This window comes from Hyperolius riggenbachi, chromosome 1, assembly GCF_040937935.1.
Source record: "Hyperolius riggenbachi isolate aHypRig1 chromosome 1, aHypRig1.pri, whole genome shotgun sequence".
In the NCBI taxonomy this organism is placed as follows: Eukaryota; Metazoa; Chordata; class Amphibia; order Anura; family Hyperoliidae; genus Hyperolius; species Hyperolius riggenbachi.
In genome coordinates this window covers 474,250,418-474,269,287 of record NC_090646.1, presented here as the reverse complement: position 1 = coordinate 474,269,287, position 18,870 = coordinate 474,250,418, and the positions used below count along the sequence as shown (strand labels likewise).

Here is an 18,870-nt window from a genome sequence, read left to right as displayed (position 1 = left end):
ATGTTGCAATAACCGGAACAAACAGGCAAATAAAATGTATGGGTTTTATCCACATTAGAACGTTTTATTTTAAAACTATAAAGGCCGAAAACTGAGAATTTTTTTTCTTATTATTCCTTTTAAAATGCATTTAGAATAAAATAATTCTTAGCATAATGTACCACCAAAAGAAAGCCTGATTGGTGGGTGGTGGCGAATAAAACAAAACAAGATATAGCTCATTTAATTGTGATAAGTAGTGATTAAGTTATTGGCGAATGAAAGGAAGGAGCACTGAAAGGTGAAAACAGCTCTGTCCTAAATGGGAAACTGAACTGAGAAAAAAAGTTTCATTTACCTGGGGCTTCTACCATCGTCGTAATGACAAAGAGCGTCCCGGTTCAGGAAGTGGGAGCACGACACCCGCCGCGGGTGTCCCCGATGCGGTATGTGGCGGAGGGACCAGGAGAAGAGCCAGGAGGACACCGGGGGACCTCCCAACCTATGGTGGGCTGCAGAAATCCCCAGGTACATACCAATTTTGTTTATATTTAGAGCTCGAAGTCCCTTTTAATCAAAAATAGAGATCGCGAACCTCCGATTTTCGGTTCGCGAACCTTCGCGGAAGGTTCAGTTCGCCGAAAAGTTTGCGACTCGCAATAGACTTTAATGGGGATGCGAACTTTGAGAAATAGAAACAATTATGCTGGCCACAAAAGTGATGGAAAAGAAGTTTCAAGGGGTCTAACACTTGGAGGGGGGCATGGTGGAGTGGGATACATGCCCAAAGTCCCGGGGAAAAATCTGGATTTGACGCAAAGCAGCGTTTTAAGGGCAGAAATCACATTGAATGCTCAATTGCAGGCCTAAAGTGCTTTCAAACATCTTGCATGGGTATACATCAATCAGGGAGTATAATTAGAGTTCTGCTTCACATTGACACACCAAACTCACTGTGTAACGCACCGCGAACAGCTGTTTGCGTAGTGACGGCCGTGCTGGACTGGTGCGCACCGTGGCCAGAGTGTAGGCCGTGGTGTTTTTCAAGCCCATATGGTCGCCTGGCTGTGGTAGCTCGATGATAGAACAGTGACTGTCCAGCTGATCAAATTGGTCTGACCACAATGAAGCAACGACCTTATTATCTTTTGTGTGCCACCCCCACCCGAGACACTCAAATAACCGGCGGTCATTGCTTCATTGTGATACGCAAGCCCCTTCACCGCGGCAAGGTAATGATCACGAAGGGGGATGGGCACATGTACTTGCCTTTTGTTTATTTGTTGCAGCCGCCCGCAGTGCAGCCAGAAAAATTAGGCAGACATGTACACGCACCAGAAAAATTAGTGTAGCGGCCGCTGCTAGCAGCGACCTTAAAAATTCAGGAATCCGCCTAGAGTCCTGGACCCTGTTGGTGGTGGCGGAGAAGGCAAGCGGCCTGCAGGCAGAGATGCTGTCTGTGGGGACTGACTAATGCTTCATACACACTTGAGATAAAAGTCTTTGGAAAAGGCAAGATCACAGACCAATTTTACCCCATTCCATGTAGTATGAGAGCCATACTCTACACAGTCTATTCTATGGAGCTGCACTCCCCATCAGATAAAATCTTTGCAAGATGCTACACACAAAGATGCCCGTACACACTCAAAAGATCATTATCTGCAAAAGATCTGTTCCTGCAAAATATCCATTCCTGCAAAATGCATTCATAGTCTATGAGATCTGCAGATCATCATACACACCTTGTTTAACAGACTTCATCTGCATATCTGGCAATCATCTGCAGATCTGAAAATCCATCCTGGTGGATCTGATCTGCAGATGATCTGCAGATGATTGTCTGTTAAACCAAGTGTGTATGAGGATCTGCAGATCTCAGACTATGAATGCATTTTGCAGGAATGGATATTTTGCAGGAACAGATCTTTTGCAGATAATCTTTTGTGTGTACGGGCATCTTTGTGTGCAGCATCTTGCAAAGATTTTATCTGATGGGGAGTGCAGCTCCATAGAATAGACTGTGTAGAGTATGGCTCTCATACTACATGGAAGGGGGTAAAATTGGTCTGTGATCTTGCCTTTTCCAAAGACTTTTATCTCAAGTGTGTATGAAGCATTAGTCTTCATACACACTTGAGATAAAAGTCTCATTAGTCCTCATTCATTTTGATAAAGGTTAGGTACTGAACACTGTCGTGACTTAGGCGACTTCTCTTCTCAGTAACTATGCCTCCAGCTGCACTGAAGGTCCTTTCTGACAGGACGCTTGCGGCAGGGCAAGAGAGAAGTTGTATGGCAAATTGGGACAGCTCTGGCCACAGGTCAAGCCTGCGCAACCAGTAGTCCAAGGGTTCATCGTCTCTTTTCGCAGTTTCTACATCCACACTCAAGGCCAGGTAGTCGGCTACCTGCCGGTCCAGGCGTTGGTGGAGGGTGGATCCGGAAGGACTATGGTGAAGAGTTGGACTAAAGAATGTCTGCATGTCCGACATCACCCTGAGATCACTGGAGCGTCCTGTCCTTGCCTGCGTGGACTTGGGAGGAGGGTTACTGCCAGTGGTACCTTGATTGCGTTGTGCAGCCACATCACCCTTAAACACATTGTAAAGCATCATCGACAGCTTGTTCTGCAAGTGCTGCATCCTTTCTGCCTTCTGTTGAGTTGGTAACAGGTCCGCCACTTTGTGCCTGTACCGAGGGTCTAGTAGCGTGGCCACCCAGTACAGGTCATTTGCCTTGAGTTTTTTTTATACGGGGGTCCCTCAACAGGCTAGACAACATGAAAGAGGCCATCTGCACAAAGTTGGATGCAGACGTACTCTCCATCTCCTCTTGCTCTTCCTCAGTGACGGGACGCAACTCCTCTTCCTCCCCCCAGCCACGAACAATACCACGGGAACGTGGAGCAGCAGAAGCCCCCTGTGACGGCTGTCTTCCTCCTTCACAGAAACGCCTTCCTCCTCACCATCATCAGAGTCTGACTCCTCTCCTTCCCCACACGACTCCTCTTCTTCCTCCTCCTCCTCCCCCTTCTGTGCTGTCGCAGGTGTTGTAGAAACATCGGGTTCGGATGTAAATCGCTCCCACGACTCCTGCTGCCGTAACTGTTCTCGTTCGATCCTCCACAGCTGTATCCACCACAGTAGGCGTAGGGGATCAAGTCGCTGATGGTGCCCTCAGCGCGACTCACCAGTTTGGTCACCTCCTCAAAGGGCTCCATGACCCTGCATGCATTTCGCATCAGTGTCCAGTTGTTGGGCCACAACATCCCCATCCTCCCAGATTGTGTCCTTGTACTGTAATTATACAGGTACTGGGTGACGGGTTTCTCAAGGTCTAGCAGGCGAGAGGACATCAGCAGGGTGGAATTCCAGCGAGTCGGGCTATCGCAAATTAGGCGTCTCACCGGCAAGTTGTTTCTATGCTGAATGTCCGCAAACCGTGCCATGGCCTTGTAAGAGCGCCTGAAATGCCCACACAACTTCCTGGCCTGCTTCAGGACGTCCTCTAAGCCTGGGTACTTGGACACAAATCTTTGCACGACCAGATTCAGCACATGAGCCATGCAGGGTATGTGTGTCATCTTTCCCAAATTCAATGCAGAAATGGGATTGCTGTCGTTGTCACACACCACGTTGACGATCTCACGCTTGTGCGGGGTCAGCCATTGCTCCACCTGTTTGTTAAGGGCAGCCAGGAGAGCTGCTCCAGTGTGACTCTCTCCGCTTTCAGGCAAGACATGTCTAACACTGCGTAACACCGTCGTACCTGGCATGCAGCATAGGCCCTGGGGTGCTGGGGCTGTGTAGCTAGAGAGGAGATCACGGCACCAGCCGAGGAGGAGGAGGAGGATGACGACGACAGCGAAGAGGTGGTGGCAGGTGGAGAGGAGGTGGCTGGAGGCCTGCCTGCAAGCCGTGGAGGTGTGACAAGTCGGTCCGCAGCGCAGCCACGTACTCCCTGCTTGCTGCCATCAGTCACCAGGTTGACCCAATGGGCTGTGTATGTAATGTAGTGGCCCTGCCCGTGCTTGGCAGACCAGGCATCCGTGGTCAGGTGGACCCTTGACCCAACGCTCTAAGCAATAGATGACACCACTTGCCTCTCAACTGCACGGTACAGTTTGGGTATGGCCTTTTGTGAAAAATAATTGCGGCCTGGTATCTTCCACTGCGGTGTACCAATGGCCACAAACTTACGGAAAGCCTCCGACTCCACCAGCTTGTATGGTAATAGCTGGCGAGCTAATAGTTCCACCACGCCAGCTGTCAGACGCCGGGCAAGAGGGTGACTGACAGACATTTGCTTCTTACGCTCAAATACTTCCTTCACAGACAACTGGGTACTGCTGTGGGCAGAGAAGGAACCGCTGAATAGAAGAGGCGGTGTGGAGGAGGGTGGCTGTGAAGGTGCAAGGGAGAAAGCGGATGAAGACAATGCACCTGAAGTAGGAAGAGGAGAAGGGGGGTGGCTTGTCTTTTGTGTGCTGCTTTTCCTCAGGTGTTCTTGCCATAGCTGTTTGTGCCTTCTCTCCAGGTGCCTTCGTAAGGCACTTGTCCCTACGTGTGAGTTGGCCTTTCCACGGCTCAATTTTTGCTGGCAGAGAGAACAGATGGCTTTGCTCCGATCTGAGACACACGTTAAATTTCCAAACCGCTGAGCCCCCCTGGGGTGATGGCGCTACGGTGGCATCAGCAGCTGACGTTGAAGGGCATGCTGGCTGGCCATAGCTGGCGATACATGGCGCCGGACCCTGCCCCCAGCTGTTTCTGAGGATGAGCTTCCTCTGCTTCTATCATGGAGTCGTCTCCTCCTACTCCTCTCTGACTCACCCTCTGAACTGTCCCCCTGGTCATCTCCTCTACCGGGAACATACGTGGCATCCGTATAATCATCATAATCCTCCTGCCCAGCTTCGCTTTCCTCAGACACCTCCTCAACTGCACCAACTTCAGGTGGTTCATCATCCCCCTCCTCACACGTTACGTTCATACTATCGCCACCTAACTCAGACGTATGAGGTGGTGTACCTGCACCTTCTTCTTGTTGTTGCAGTAGTGGCTGTGAATCAGTGATTTCACCACCACCACCAAATAACTCCTGCGAAGTGTCAAATGCAGCGGATGTGGTTGCTGTAGCGCTGGTGGCTGCGGGAGATGAGGTGTTCTGTGTTAAACAGTCAAGCATGTCCTGATCTTGGGAAGTGATGGCACGTGCCTTCTTCTGAGCACTGTATTTTGGGCCAGGTCCGCACGAAATCACAGCAACACCACCTCACACAGACCTGCCAGTGCCTGGTGGCCTTCCTCTGGGTCTGCCTCTACCTCTTCCTCTACCTGGTTTGTCCATTTTGTCCATCTTGGGGGGATGCTAGGTATATGCAGTGAGCTGGGTTCACTCAACACAACAGGTAGTTATATGCAGTGAGGTGGGTTCACTCAACACAACAGGTAGTTGGATGCAGTGAAGCGAGTTCACTGAACACAACAGCTAGGTATATGCAGTGAGGTGGGTTCACTGAACACAGCAGGTAGTTAAATGCAGTAAGCTGGGTTCACAACACAAAGCTAGGTATATGCAGTGATGAGGTGGGTTAAGTAAACACAACAGGTACTGGGTATATGCAGTACTGGGTAGTACAATGTGCAGCTCCCTGTCACACACACAGGTAGTCACTGAATGTGCTGGGCTGCTGGCAGTGGCACACACACTATCAATTAGCAAGGCTGTGCATGCAACAAAAGTGTCAGTTTGACACAGAAAAAAAGTACAGGATGAGCTCTGAAAAGAGCTGTTTAGGGGGGTGCTATAAAAGCAATAATAATCAGCCAGGAGCAAGCTAAGCACCCAAGAACCTAACTAATCTGTCCCTAGAAGAACAAGTCTGCAGCAGCTGTCCCTAGTCTGTCTCTAGCAGGCACACGAGTGAGCCTAATGGCCGCTGCAGCCTGCCTTATATAAGGGGGGGGGGTGGGGCTCCAGGGCTTAGTGTAGCCTGAATGGCTACAATGTGCCTGCTGACTGTGATGCAGAGGGTCAAAGTTGACCCTCCATAGTGCATTATGGGGCGAATCGAACTTCCGCAAAAGTTTGCTTGGTCCAGGCGAACGCGAACCCCCAAATGTCACCTGGAACCGTTCCCCGGCGAACCGTTTTGCTACATCTCTAATCAAAAATAATTGGGCCAGCTACCTGTCAAATCAATCAAAAATAAACATAATTGATCGGTTTCCCCATCCCAACATTGAAATCACTCCTCCCTGCCCCTCCCCCCCCCCCCGGTCACTATTCTCAAGCAGAGCAGAGTCCCCCTACAAGTAATTAGACCCCCTACACAGTGCAGTGTACAACCAAATCCATTGTGTCCACCTATTATAAGAATAGATACTCCCCTGCAGTCTGTGTGTCTCCTCTTCTTGCTGTGACTGCTCTCACACAGCGACTCACCAGCAGCTCTTCTTCCTCCCTAAACCACATGAACTGCTGTAAGAGGAAGGCGAAGGACGGCTATCTCCACAGGAAGTGCTGGAGGGGGAGACGCTGTCTTTCATTCAGTTGCATATCTCCACTTCAGCCGCGCCTCTCCCCTTGCCACTCCTCTCCCCTCCCCTTGCTTCTCTGATTGGCCGTGTGCTCCTCTGCATTGGGCAGCAGAGCAGCACAGCACCTAGAGGTCATCCTTTGCACCGTGTGGTGATCCCGGGCTGGCGGCTGCAAACCGAGCTGTCTGCGTGGGACAGACAGTTGCGAGGGGCTGGAGAAAGCCCCAGGTAAGTAAATCAGATTTTGTATAAATATGCCTGATTCCTTTAAAAACTGCATTTTTAGTTTCCATTACCTCTGCTAGAAAAGGCCTTTCTATCAAGGATCCTTATATATTTTTTTTTTTTTTTTTTTTTTTTTTTTTACAGAATTGGGCTTAGAACAGGTCCAGCCTGTCTAACTAAAGTAGAAGTTCTTCCTTTCATAGATCTCAAGAGTTAATGATTCCTTCATTCTGTGGTCCCTTAGCAATGCTAAAGAAGCCAGATTACATACGTCAGAAGAACTATACTTGCTTATTTGAACGTCACAAAGTGTTTTAGAAGGCCAAACCACTTGTTTGTCTCCTTTGCTGGTTCAAAAAAGTCTCTACAGGTCTCAAAGAGCATAACTGCCAGATGGCTAAGGGAAACTATCTGCTCGGCTTATAAGGGAGTAGGTCAGGATCAGTGATGGGCTCAGTCACGAGTAGATAACTAGCTGAATTTGTGATTCTAATGAGGCTTAATTGCTTCAGGTGTGTGCAAGGGAGACGGGGGTTAATTACACAGATGTCCGCTGTCTATGCGTATCACACTCTCGCACGCGCCCAATGGAATGCATTCCATGACGCTCTACAAATAAAAAACAAAATTGGCCTATTAACTCATTATTAACCCCTGCAATATCTATGCCTGTTTATAAACGTTTAATAACTGCCGCCAGAAGCGATCGGATGCAATCGCTAGGGCGAAAATTTCAGGTACCAATGCTCTACAGATGTAATGCTTTGCCATTGCCTAGTGATGCATCTGTACAGCTCTATGCCACCTGAACTGTCACCCTAGCAAACACATTTGATCGCCACAGACACGCAGACTGGGGATAACAGTCCACCACATGCGCAGCTAGAAGTAAAATGTGGCATATGGGGTATCATTTTAATCTGGAAGGGCCAAATAATTTATTTGTAAATGTTTTAGAACTGTGGGACATGTTTGTTTGTTCTGCATTTCTGCCTAACTTTTCCCCATAAATGGACTATAAAACAGAAGTTTTAAGAGAAAAATATTACCCAAAGAAAGCCTAGATTGTACTGAAAAAAACAAGATATGTATCACTAAGATGGAATAGATAATGCAAAAGTTACTGCTGTATCAAAACACAGCTAAAGTGTCAATGTCAGGAACTTTGGAAAGTTGTAAAAACCGTGGAGCGCGAAAGGGTTAATGATGGTGTGTGTTTCCTTTTAGGGGAAGAGCAAACTTCCTCTCATCGTCCTGGAGTACTCATAGAAATGTGGCGTAGCAATGGGGGGTGCAGAGGTTGCAACTGCACTGGGGCCCCTGAACCAGAGGGGCCCTCCTTCAGCTACTGTATCAGCTCTTTATTGGTGTTATGTTAGTAATTATCACCTCTATATATGCTTTAAATAGTGGTAGTCATTAGCACACTGTTCTTCTCCCTTCATTACATGTCTCTGACACTGTGGCTATCCTTGGCAGCTTTTGGTGCTCATTATCAATTGTTCTGCAAAGAGTGCTTGAGGGCTCCCCATCTAAAACACGCACTGGGGCCCACAGCTGCCTAGCTACGCCACTGTAGAAATACCAGTCAATTCTAACAGACATAACCCCACCAATTTGATTTGTTCAAGGTGCCAATTAATTCTGTATTTGTCAGTTTAGCAAGATCGAGTTGTCTGGGGCTTGTTTCAAAAGGCAGATATCGGAGCTGATTTGGGAAAAGGGAATGTTAAAATGTTGCAGCTAATAACTTTTGAAAATTAGGCATAAAATGTGAAGTTTTTAAATCCCTGCTCAATCCAATAATTTTTCCATACATCGCAAACCTTTAATATTTTCAGACTTCTACAAACATTTTAACTTCTGTTTGCTTAGCCCTAAAAAATCATGAGTTCCCATTTTGAGTAGTCCACTGGCTTTTTCCAATTAAAAATAACTAGTGAGTATGTCTGAGGAAGCAGTACTTGTTATGTAAAATACAGTGACCTAGCTGCAAAGCCATGATCCAGGGACCCTGGTGCAACCGCAAACTCTTTTGCTACCCATTGCCTCTAACCCTCCTCGCTGTACGCAGTTTCTGCGGCTGCGTCCGCAGGAGGGATTTTTTGAATTAAAGTTGTTTTATCCTTTGTAGCTAGCACTAGGCTAGCTACCATTGTTCCCCAAGTCCCCCCGCACCCTCCTGATCCCCCGATCTCCGCCGCTATATGTTACCTAGCCGCGATCCCGCGACAGCCGCAGCCTCCCCAATGAGCTTTAGTCGTTGCTATGGCGCAATCCCGATCCTCCCTATAGTAAAGCCTGGAGCTGATTGGAGAGGCTGCTCCATCGCGGGAACCATGGGGGGGTACGGGCGATCAATAAAGAGCGAAGGGACTTGGGGGACAATGGTAGCTAGCAAAGTGCTAGCTACCAAAGCTAAAATAACTTATATTCAAAAAATCCCTCCTGGGGCAGAGAAATCCTCTGCGGCGGCTACCCCGAGTATAGCTCGGGGTTACCGCCAGGAGGGTTAAAGACACTAAAGCGGAAGAAAAATTGATATAAATTGGTTATGTAGTACAGCTAAGCAGTGGCGTAGCTAAGGAGCTGTGGGCCCCGATGCAAGTTTTACAATGGGGCCCACCTAGTACTCTATACATAACAATTGATACGACGCACCAAAACCTGCCAATAGCAACTACAGTGTCAAAGGTGCAAGAAGGGGATGGGGAACAGTTTGTTAATGATTACCACTAATCAAAGTATCTATTAGAAGTGATTATTATGAGCACAGGACTAATAGAGAGCTAATACTGTAATTGAGGGAGGGCCCTTTGGGGCCCCTCTGGCCCAAGGGCCCCGATGCGGCCGCTACCTCTGCACCCCCTATTGCTACGCCCCTGCAGCTAAGAAATAAAGCATTAGGAGCAGAGACATAAGACTAATATTGTTCCTCCCTACGTCCTCCAGGACGGCCCTCCTCCTGAGATTGTGTAGTCTCCCCTCCCAAATCGGAAACACCTGACAAGAATTAGAATAATAATTAGTATAAATCCCACCCCTCCACAATCTCCCCTCAGTTTTTTGTATGTTTCCTACACTCACCACGGAAGCACCTACGGAGTCCTGGTGGTAGGGGAGCCTGATGGCACCTACTTTGTCTAAGGATGGCCAGGCAGGAGGATTGAAAGGATGTCGTTGGAAAGCGGTACGAGTCAGCGCTGGGCGCGACCCGTCTGGTGGTTTTTTAGGCAGCCAGACCTTTTCTCCACTTGGGGGTGGGGGAGGTTGTAGGATTTCTCCCATCCCACTGCTCTCCTAGACGGCATGGCGGCTGGGTGACGCCGTCTCCTCTTCCGCATTGAGGTTCCGGAAGTTGGAGGCGGAAGTGACGCGGAGGCACGCCGCATGGCGCAGAGAGCGGCGGCGTGCGCGTACATTAAAGGGGCGGTTCCGGCGTGCCAGCGGGGGTCATTTGCACGCAGTATGGCCACGCGTTACAGCTCTATCTCCGCACAGCACAGCCGCAAGCAGGAGCGCCAGATCACCCAGCACGCCAGCAAGTTTGCACTGAGTGCAGCAACACTCTGCAGGGGCCATGCAGCAGCCAACAGAGCCCTCTCCAGAGACGAAGCAGACGCCTCCGGCTGGCACTGAGGAGTCAGGTCAGCAGCCGGTAAGGTTCCTTGCATTCCTGTTTTATTATGCTACAGTGTGCTAGTCTGTTACTAGCTAAAACATTCCCTGGATTTGTTTATGTTTTCTTACAGAAGCCAGTCAAGAGCTCAGGAAAATCTAATAAGTGTACTAAATGTGGGGGCAGGCTACCTGAGGGAACTTCTAAATCTTTATGTACTGATTGTTACAATAAATCAAAGTCTCATTCTCCGAGACCCGAGAGCACTACTGTAGCATTGTTAGATTTAATGAAGTCAATGAAACAGGAATTAGCTACTACATTTTCTGCATTTAGAGCAGCTCTACCTCCTTGTCCAGTCCAGATGGTCCCTCTTCCACAGGTTCCGGCAGCTTTACCAGCATCATCTACTGCCCAGCCTGTTGTAATAACTTCCCAATTACAGGTTCCACAGACTGGTTCTGTCCCTATCGATCAGAGTATATCCTTGCCTGTACTCCCTAGTACCCAGAGGGTGGATACGGAGGTTCCCCAGAACGTTGGTATTGAGACTCCCTCACCGTTTTTGGACGTTTCTGAGGCATCAGATGAGGGAGAGCTGGCTGAGTCTGACGCTTCAGGTAATACATCAGCTACAGTTCCTAGGTATTTGTTCAATGCTGAGGACACGTCTGAGCTGCTGAAAGCAGTTTATGATTCGGAACAAATTGAACAACCCAGGCCATCCTCTACTCCACAAGATGATATTTATAGGGGACTAGAGGATCGCGGAGGTCGGGTTTTTCCTGTCCATAGAGCTGTCAGGAGTATTATTTCCGCTCAGTGGAAGGATCCGGAGGGAAGGCTTTTTATCCCTAGATCTTTTAAACGGCGTTTTCCCTTTAACATGGAGGAACATGAATCATTGTTCAAGTGTCCTCGATTAGATGCTCCTCTTTCTCAGTGTTCCAAGGATACTGATTTATCCTTTGAAGATATGGGGACCTTGAAGGACCCGATGGATAGGAAGGCAGAGGCCCTGCTTAAAAGAGCGTGGGATTCAACGTCCTTCTCTTTTAAACCGGCCATTTCCTCGGTTTGTGTAGCCCGGAACTTGGATAAGTGGGTTCGTGGGCTCCAGGAACGTCTGGAGGAGGGCACTCCACATGCTAGAATCCTAGAGAGCCTTCCGGTTATCATCAAATCTATTGCCTTCCTGGCGGACGCAGCAACTGAATCCCTCAGAGCTGCCGCCAAGACAGCGGCCTTAATTAACTCAGCACGAAGGGCCGTTTGGTTAAATACGTGGCAGGGAGATGTTACCTCCAAGCAGAAGCTTTGTGGAATGGCGTTTCAGGGGGATCTTTTGTTCGGACGAGATTTGGACTCGGTTTTGGAAAGATCTTCCAATAGAGCCAGGAAATTCCCGGATAAGAATAAGAGCGGGAAGCGGTCCTTTCAGAGCAGGAAGCCCTTTCAGAGCAGGAAGCCCTTTCTTAGGCAGGACCAGCCGAATAGAGGGCAAAGACAAAATAAGAAATGGACCTATAATGCAGGCAGAGGCAGGCCATTCCTGTTCAATAAACCCCAGCCAGCCCCGTCCACTGCAAAGTCCGCCAAGTGACAGCCAGATCCCGGTGGGGGGGAGACTTCTCCACTTCTTTCCGGAGTGGCAGAAGATAACAAAGAACGACTTTATTCTATCTCTGATCCAGCTGGGTTACAAGATAGAATTTGTATCTCCTCCTCCCTCCCGGGTGATAGTCACTTCTATCCCCAGGGACCAGATCAAGGCAGAGGCCCTTATGGACTCGGTTTCCTCTCTTCTGCAGAAGAACGTGATTCGACCGGTTCCAGCTCAGGAACAGGGGAAGGGGTTCTATTCGCGGGTATTTTTAATCCAGAAGAAGTCAGGGAAGTTTCGAATGATATTGAATTTGAAACCCTTGAATCCCTACATTGTAGTGAAGAGGTTCAGAATGGAGAGCATTGCCTCAGTTCGCAACCTCATATCTCCAGGGGATTTTCTGGCATCAGTGGATCTGGAGGATGCTTACCTCCACGTCCCGATACACCCGCTGTTTCAGAAATATCTGAGATTTGCAGTCCGGACGGGGGAGTCGATATGCCATTTTCAATATCAGGCTCTCCCGTTCGGAATTTCGTCGGCCCCAAGAATCTTTACGAAGATTATGGCAGAGGTGATGTCCTTTTTACATCTCCACAATATAAGGGTCCTGCCTTACTTGGACGACTTCCTTTTTATGGCAGGGACCCGAGAAGCCTTGCAGAGGGAGCTAAATTTTTCACTCCAGCTCTTGAGCAGTCTGGGTTGGATAGTGAGCATGGAAAAGTCTCAATTGCACCCGGTTCAGAGCTTAATTTTTTTGGGGCTAAGTTGGGACACGACGGTCAGACGTGTCTTTCTACCCAAGCAGAAGATAGACAAGCTGAGGTCAGAGATTCAGGGAATCAGATTGGATTCTCAGGTTCCTCTTCGAAGGTTAGTATCAATCCTGGGTTTAATGTCGTCTGCCATTCCAGCAGTAGAATGGGCCCAGGCCCACTCTCGGGGCCTACAGACTTGGGTCCTAGCGAATTGGGACAGAGATCACCGGTCTTTAGACAGGAGAGTGATGTTACCCGACCAGGTTATACAGTCACTTCTCTGGTGGGATCATTTGATCAATCTAGACCGGGGTCGCAGATGGAACCAGGAGATCCCATTAAAGTTGTATACGGACGCGAGCGCCTGGGGTTGGGGTGCCCACTGTTTGGGTCACCAGGCTCAGGGACGATGGGACGAACAAATGTCTCACAAATCATCCAATTACAGAGAACTCAGGGCGATCCTTCTGGGATTACAGGCCTTGCATCCGGTAATCTCCGGCTCGGAAGTCCTTGTGTTCTCGGACAACTTTGTGTCGGTCTGTTATGTCAGGAAGCAGGGGGGCACTCGTGTTCCGGACCTGCAGGGCCTGACAGAACAGATCATGTCATGGTCAGAAGCCAACCTGGAGTCGATATCAGCGGTCCATGTTCGGGGGATCCACAACAAACAGGCAGACTCTCTGAGCAGGGGCGTGGTACAGGAGTCAGAATGGGAGCTCAATCCCGATGTTTTTCAGGAGATCACAGAAAGTTGGGGATCTCCGGTTCTCGACCTGTTTGCCAATCCAGAGAACGCAAAAGTCAAAGATTTTTGTACCCTGGATCCTTCTGTTTCAATAAACAGAATAGATGGCCTGTCGATTCCGTGGCCAGAGGGACTGCTTTACGCTTTTCCACCGTTCAAGTTGATTCCAAGGGTTCTCAGGAAGATCCTGACAGAACATGCGGAGGTCTTACTGATTGCGCCTTGGTGGCCGAGGAGAGCTTGGTATCCTCTCCTTCAGTCCCTTGTGATCAGGGGCCCTTGGCATCTACCATGCAGACCGGACCTGCTGTTACAGAAGGGCCAGGTCCATCCGAGCCCAGAGGTCTTACATCTGACCGCATGGATCCTGAGGAGCAGATTTTGAGGCATCACGGATTTTCCAGTGATGTGGTTAAAACATTACTGGCCTGTAGGAAGCCAGCGACTAGGAGAAAGTACAACAAAGTTTGGTACACCTTCTCCGCTTGGAAACAGAGGGATGTTTCCAGGTCAGATAACATTATCTCAGTTTTGGAATTTTTACAGCACGGGGTGCAGTTAGGCTTATCTGTTAGTACCCTAAGGGCCCAGGTGTCGGCCCTTTCGGTTTTTCTTTCTAGGCGACTATCAGCCGATGTTTATGTTAAAAATTTTCTGAAGTCAGTAGAGCGTTCTCAACCGATCCCTCAGAAACTGGTTCCTCCATGGGATTTGTCATTAGTATTGGATTTTTTAACCTCAGACAGGTTTGAACCCTTGGATTCGGTCCCGTTAAAGTTCCTTACACTTAAGGTTGTTTTTTTGGTGGCCATCACTTCGGCTCGTAGAGTCGGTGATATTCAGGCATTGTCTATTAAAGATCCGTACATGGTGGTCCATACTGACAGGATTATCTTTAAGCTAGATCCGTCATACTTACCCAAGGTATCTACGTCCTTTCATAGGACTCAGGATATTGTACTGCCATCCTTTGTGGCTAATCCACAGAATGACAAGGAGAGGAGGTTGAGCTCTTTGGATGTTAGAAGGGCAGTTTTGATTTATCTGGATAGAACCAGAGAGTGGAGAACTTCCACTAGCCTTTTTGTATCATTTGGTGGTTCTAAGAGGGGAAGCCAGGTTTCCAAGATAACAGTGTCTAGATGGATTAAGCAGCTAATATCCCTAGCATACTCAGAGGCTCAGTTAAAGGTACCTGACCACATTACGGCACACTCAACAAGATCCTTATCAACGTCTTGGGCGGAGAGATCAGGAGCTTCTCTGGAGCAGATATGTCGGGCCGCGACCTGGTCCAGCCACTCGACCTTTGTCAAGCACTACAGAGTGGAGCTTCTTTCAAGCCAGGATCAGGCCTTTGGCCGCAAGGTTCTTCAAGCCGTTATCCCACCCTAGAGGTAAAATTTCTCGCTAAATCTCAGGAGGGCCGTCCTGGAGGACGTAGGGAGGAAGTGCCGGCTGCTTACCTGGTAGCAGTGTTCCGGCGAGTCCTCCAGGACGGCCGCCTAAGTTCCCGACCCTATTATATCTATTAATGGTATGGTAGTGGTTGGTGGACTAGTTGTTTCTCTTCATTAAACTGAGGGGAGATTGTGGAGGGGTGGGATTTATACTAATTATTATTCTAATTCTTGTCAGGTGTTTCCGATTTGGGAGGGGAGACTACACAATCTCAGGAGGAGGGCCGTCCTGGAGGACTCGCCGGAACACTGCTACCAGGTAAGCAGCCGGCACTTTCCAGTACAGGAAGAGTTAAGAAACTCCAGTTATCTATGCAGAAGAGCCATTGAGCTCCAAGACTTTCAGTCACAGAGAGCTCTGTTTCTAAAACTTATCTCAACTGTCAGTCACTGTATTGTTTTTTCTTTTGCAGAGAACAGCATTCTAAATGATTTTTACAGAGCAGGCTAGTGAACTGCAAATATTAGAGAATGATGCCATGTTCTATATAAAAAAATAAAAAATTATTTGCTACTTATGTTCTAGTAATCATCCGTACTACACAACCAATTCATTATATCATAATTTATTTTTTTTCCGCTTCAGTGTCTCTTCAAACCTCACTTACAATGGGGGGCCCGTATGCAATAAACAAAACTCCTGAGTTTTCTTCTAAGAATTTTTTTTTTTAAATCTTCTCTTTCAAAATAAACATTTTCAGCACTTTGTAATTTGAAAAAGTATCAAAAAGTAGATGGAGTACTCTCAATTTTTTAGTTTTTAAATTAGCCGAAAGAAAAAAAAATTATATTGTGAAAATATCACCTAGCTCTATAGCACCATAACTCAGGAGAAAAGGTGAATTGCATATGGGCCAATTGCTTTTCTCCTCTTAGAACAGGTTGTGGTTTCACCATGAAGATCTGAATCACGAGATTGGCCAAATTTTCAGACAGAGTACGGGGGATTGTAGAATCTCACTCCATTCTGTGTGCTTCTCCTTAGCAATCAATATCAAAACCATGATTTTATATGCATATTATCAGTATATCATTAGTGTACCTGAGATGGCATTACTAAAATATTTTGATACTTACCTGGGGCTTACTCCAGCCCCATGAGCACCGATGCGTCCCTCGCCATCCTACCGAGTTCCTCCATTCGGCCACAATCCGCCCCTGTAATCTGGCTCAGACGCACCAATTGTGCTCTTCTGCGCACGCGTGGCGAGGGTCGCATCTTTGCTCATGAGGCTAAGGGCTCGTTTCCACTATCGCGAATCCGCATGCGTCCAACGCATGCGGATTCGCACATGTAATGCAAGTGGATGGGCCTGTTTCCACTGTAGCGTTGTTGAGGTGCGTTTTTTTTCAGCGGTAAAAAAACGCACAAGAGCCAACGAATTCGCCTGCGAGTGGAATGCATGCGAATCGCCGCTAATGTATTTAATAGGAAATTCGCATGCGGCTATGGTATGCGAATTTTCATGCGAATTTTCATGCGAATTCGCATAGGTACCAATGTAATTCAAACAGGCAGTGACATGGTTAAATTCGCATATACCCTCACCTATGCGAATTCGCATGCTATTTCATGCAATTTCAACAGCGGTGGAATCCAGGCGATTCTGCACCGCAATAGTGGAAACGAGCCCTTAAAGTATCAAATCTTTTAGTAATGCCATCATAGGTTTACTTTAAGATAAAAACTTTACCATCCTACTATCAGCTTTCTTTGTTTTATGCAGTGTACTAATACGTTTTGTCAAAATATCTGTTTGACAACTTTTTATTTTTAATAGAAATATCAAACCTTTTTGTTTTAACATATTTGAAGGTGTCTGTCCTCCTTGTATGGTAAAAAGTGGTCAGATTTTGAACATCTAAACGATATGGAGCATCAGTTACTTTATCGGCTAAAATCCCCATGGGACTGGAGAAAGGCACTGTATAAGCTAAAGGAGGCATTTTCAGATGACAACTACTCGCTGACCCATTTTTGGGCCTATGTCGTTGTTCACAGGATGATAAATGATGTAAGTATAATTTAGGTTGGCACTTGACAGGTTTACATGTATATGCTTAGTCTTGAAGCTGAACTTTAGACCAAATTCACTGCTCAAAAAAATTAAGGGAACACAAAAATAATATATCCTAGGTCTGAATGTATGAAATATTCTTATTAAATAATTATTTACATAGTTGAATGTGCTGACAACGCAATCGCACAAAAATTATCATTGGAAATCAAATTTATCAACCCATGGAGGTTTGGATTTGGAGTCGCACTCAAAATTAAAGTGGAAGAAAAACACTACAGGCTGATCCAACTTTAATGCAATTTCCTTAAAACGACAAAATGAGGCGTGTGTGTGTGTCCTCCACTTGCCTGTATGGCTTCCCTACAATGCCTGGGCATGCTCCTTATGACTGAGGTGGCAGATAGTCTCCTGAGGGATTTCCTCCCTGATCTTGGACTAAAGCATCCACCAACACCTAAACAGTTTGTGGTGCAACATTGCTTTGATGGATGGAGCAAGACATGTCCCAGATGTGCTCAATTGGATTCAGGTCTGGGGAACGGACAGGCCAGTCCAGAGCACTAATGCCTTCATCTTGCAGGAACTGCTGACTCACTCCAGCCACATAAGGTCTATCATTGTCTTGTATTAGGAGGAACCCAGGGCCAACTGCACCACCAATATGGTCTCACAAGGGGTCTGAGGATCTCATCTTGGTACCTAATGGCAGTCAGGCTACCTCTTGCAAGCACGTGGAAGGCTCTGCGGCCACCCCACTCCATTACTGACCCACTGCCAAACCGGTCATTCTGGAGGATGTTGCAGGCAGCAGAACATTCTCCATGGTGTCTTCAGACTCTGTAATAGTCTGTCACATGTGCTCAGTGGGAACCTGCTTTCATCTGTAGAAGAGCACAGAGCACACGTGGCAAATTTGCCAATCTTGGTGTTCTCTGGCAAATGCCAAACGTCCTGGACGATGTTGGGCTGTAAGCACAAACCCCACCTGTGGACATTGGGCCCTCATACCACGCTCATGGAGTCTTTCTAACCATTTGAGCAGACACATGCACATTTGTGGCCCGCTGGAGGTCATTTTGGCAGGGCTCTGGCCTTTTCCTCCTTGCACAAAGGTGGAAGTAGCAGTCCTGCTGCTGGGCTGTTGCCCTCTTAAAGGGAACCTAAACTGAGAAGGATGTACATTTTTCCTTTTAAAATACCAGTTGCCTGAATCTCCTGCTGATCCTGTGTCTCTAATACTTTCAGCCACAGCCCCTGAACAAGCATGGAGATCAGGTTCTCTAACTGAAGTCAGACTGGATTAGCTGCATGCTTGTGTCAGGTGTGTGATCCAGCCGCTACTACAGCCAGAGATCAGCAGGACAGCCAGGCAACTGGTATTGTTTAAAAGGAAACCTCCTTATCCCTCTGTTTAGGTTCCCTTTAATGCTTCCTCCATGTCTCCTGATGTCCTGGCCTGTCTCCTGGCAGCGCCTCCATGCTCTGAACATTATCCTGACAGACACATCAAACCTTCTTGCCACATCTCACATTGATGTGCCAACCTGAATTAGCTACATTACCTGAACCACTTGTGTGGGTTGTAGACTCCATCTCATGCTACCACTAAGGTGAAAGCACCACCAGCATTTGAAAGTGAACAAAACCTCAGCCAGAAAGCATAGAAACTGAGCAGTGGTCTGTGGTCACCACCAGGGAAGGGCTTCTGAGTAGTGATCTACTCAAATGTGGAATTGTAATGTAGATTAACTACTGCACCTATGACCACGGGAAAGGGGGGGGGGGGGGGGAGAAGTTAGAAGTCTGTGGATCCTATGCATGTCATTGCGGTCATACGCGCCCTATAGGAAGAGTTACACCACTCGCTACCGCACTTCCCACTTCCTCCTTCCACTGGTAGTGAGTG

The 18,870-nt window shown here is 47.7% G+C and overlaps 1 protein-coding gene across 8 annotated transcripts in view; it reads left to right on the top strand.

Moving 5' to 3' along the window:
- The window catches only part of LOC137521658 (cytosolic phospholipase A2 gamma-like), a 125,906-nt gene that overhangs the window by 16,409 nt on the left and 90,627 nt on the right, over nucleotides 1-18,870 (top strand). For all 8 annotated transcript variants that reach the window (XM_068241279.1, XM_068241270.1, XM_068241260.1 and 5 more), the window contains one exon: nucleotides 16,760-16,958. In XM_068241279.1, coding sequence (XP_068097380.1) covers nucleotides 16,760-16,958 — 199 coding nt within the window. The remainder of the gene's footprint in view (nucleotides 1-16,759; nucleotides 16,959-18,870) is intronic.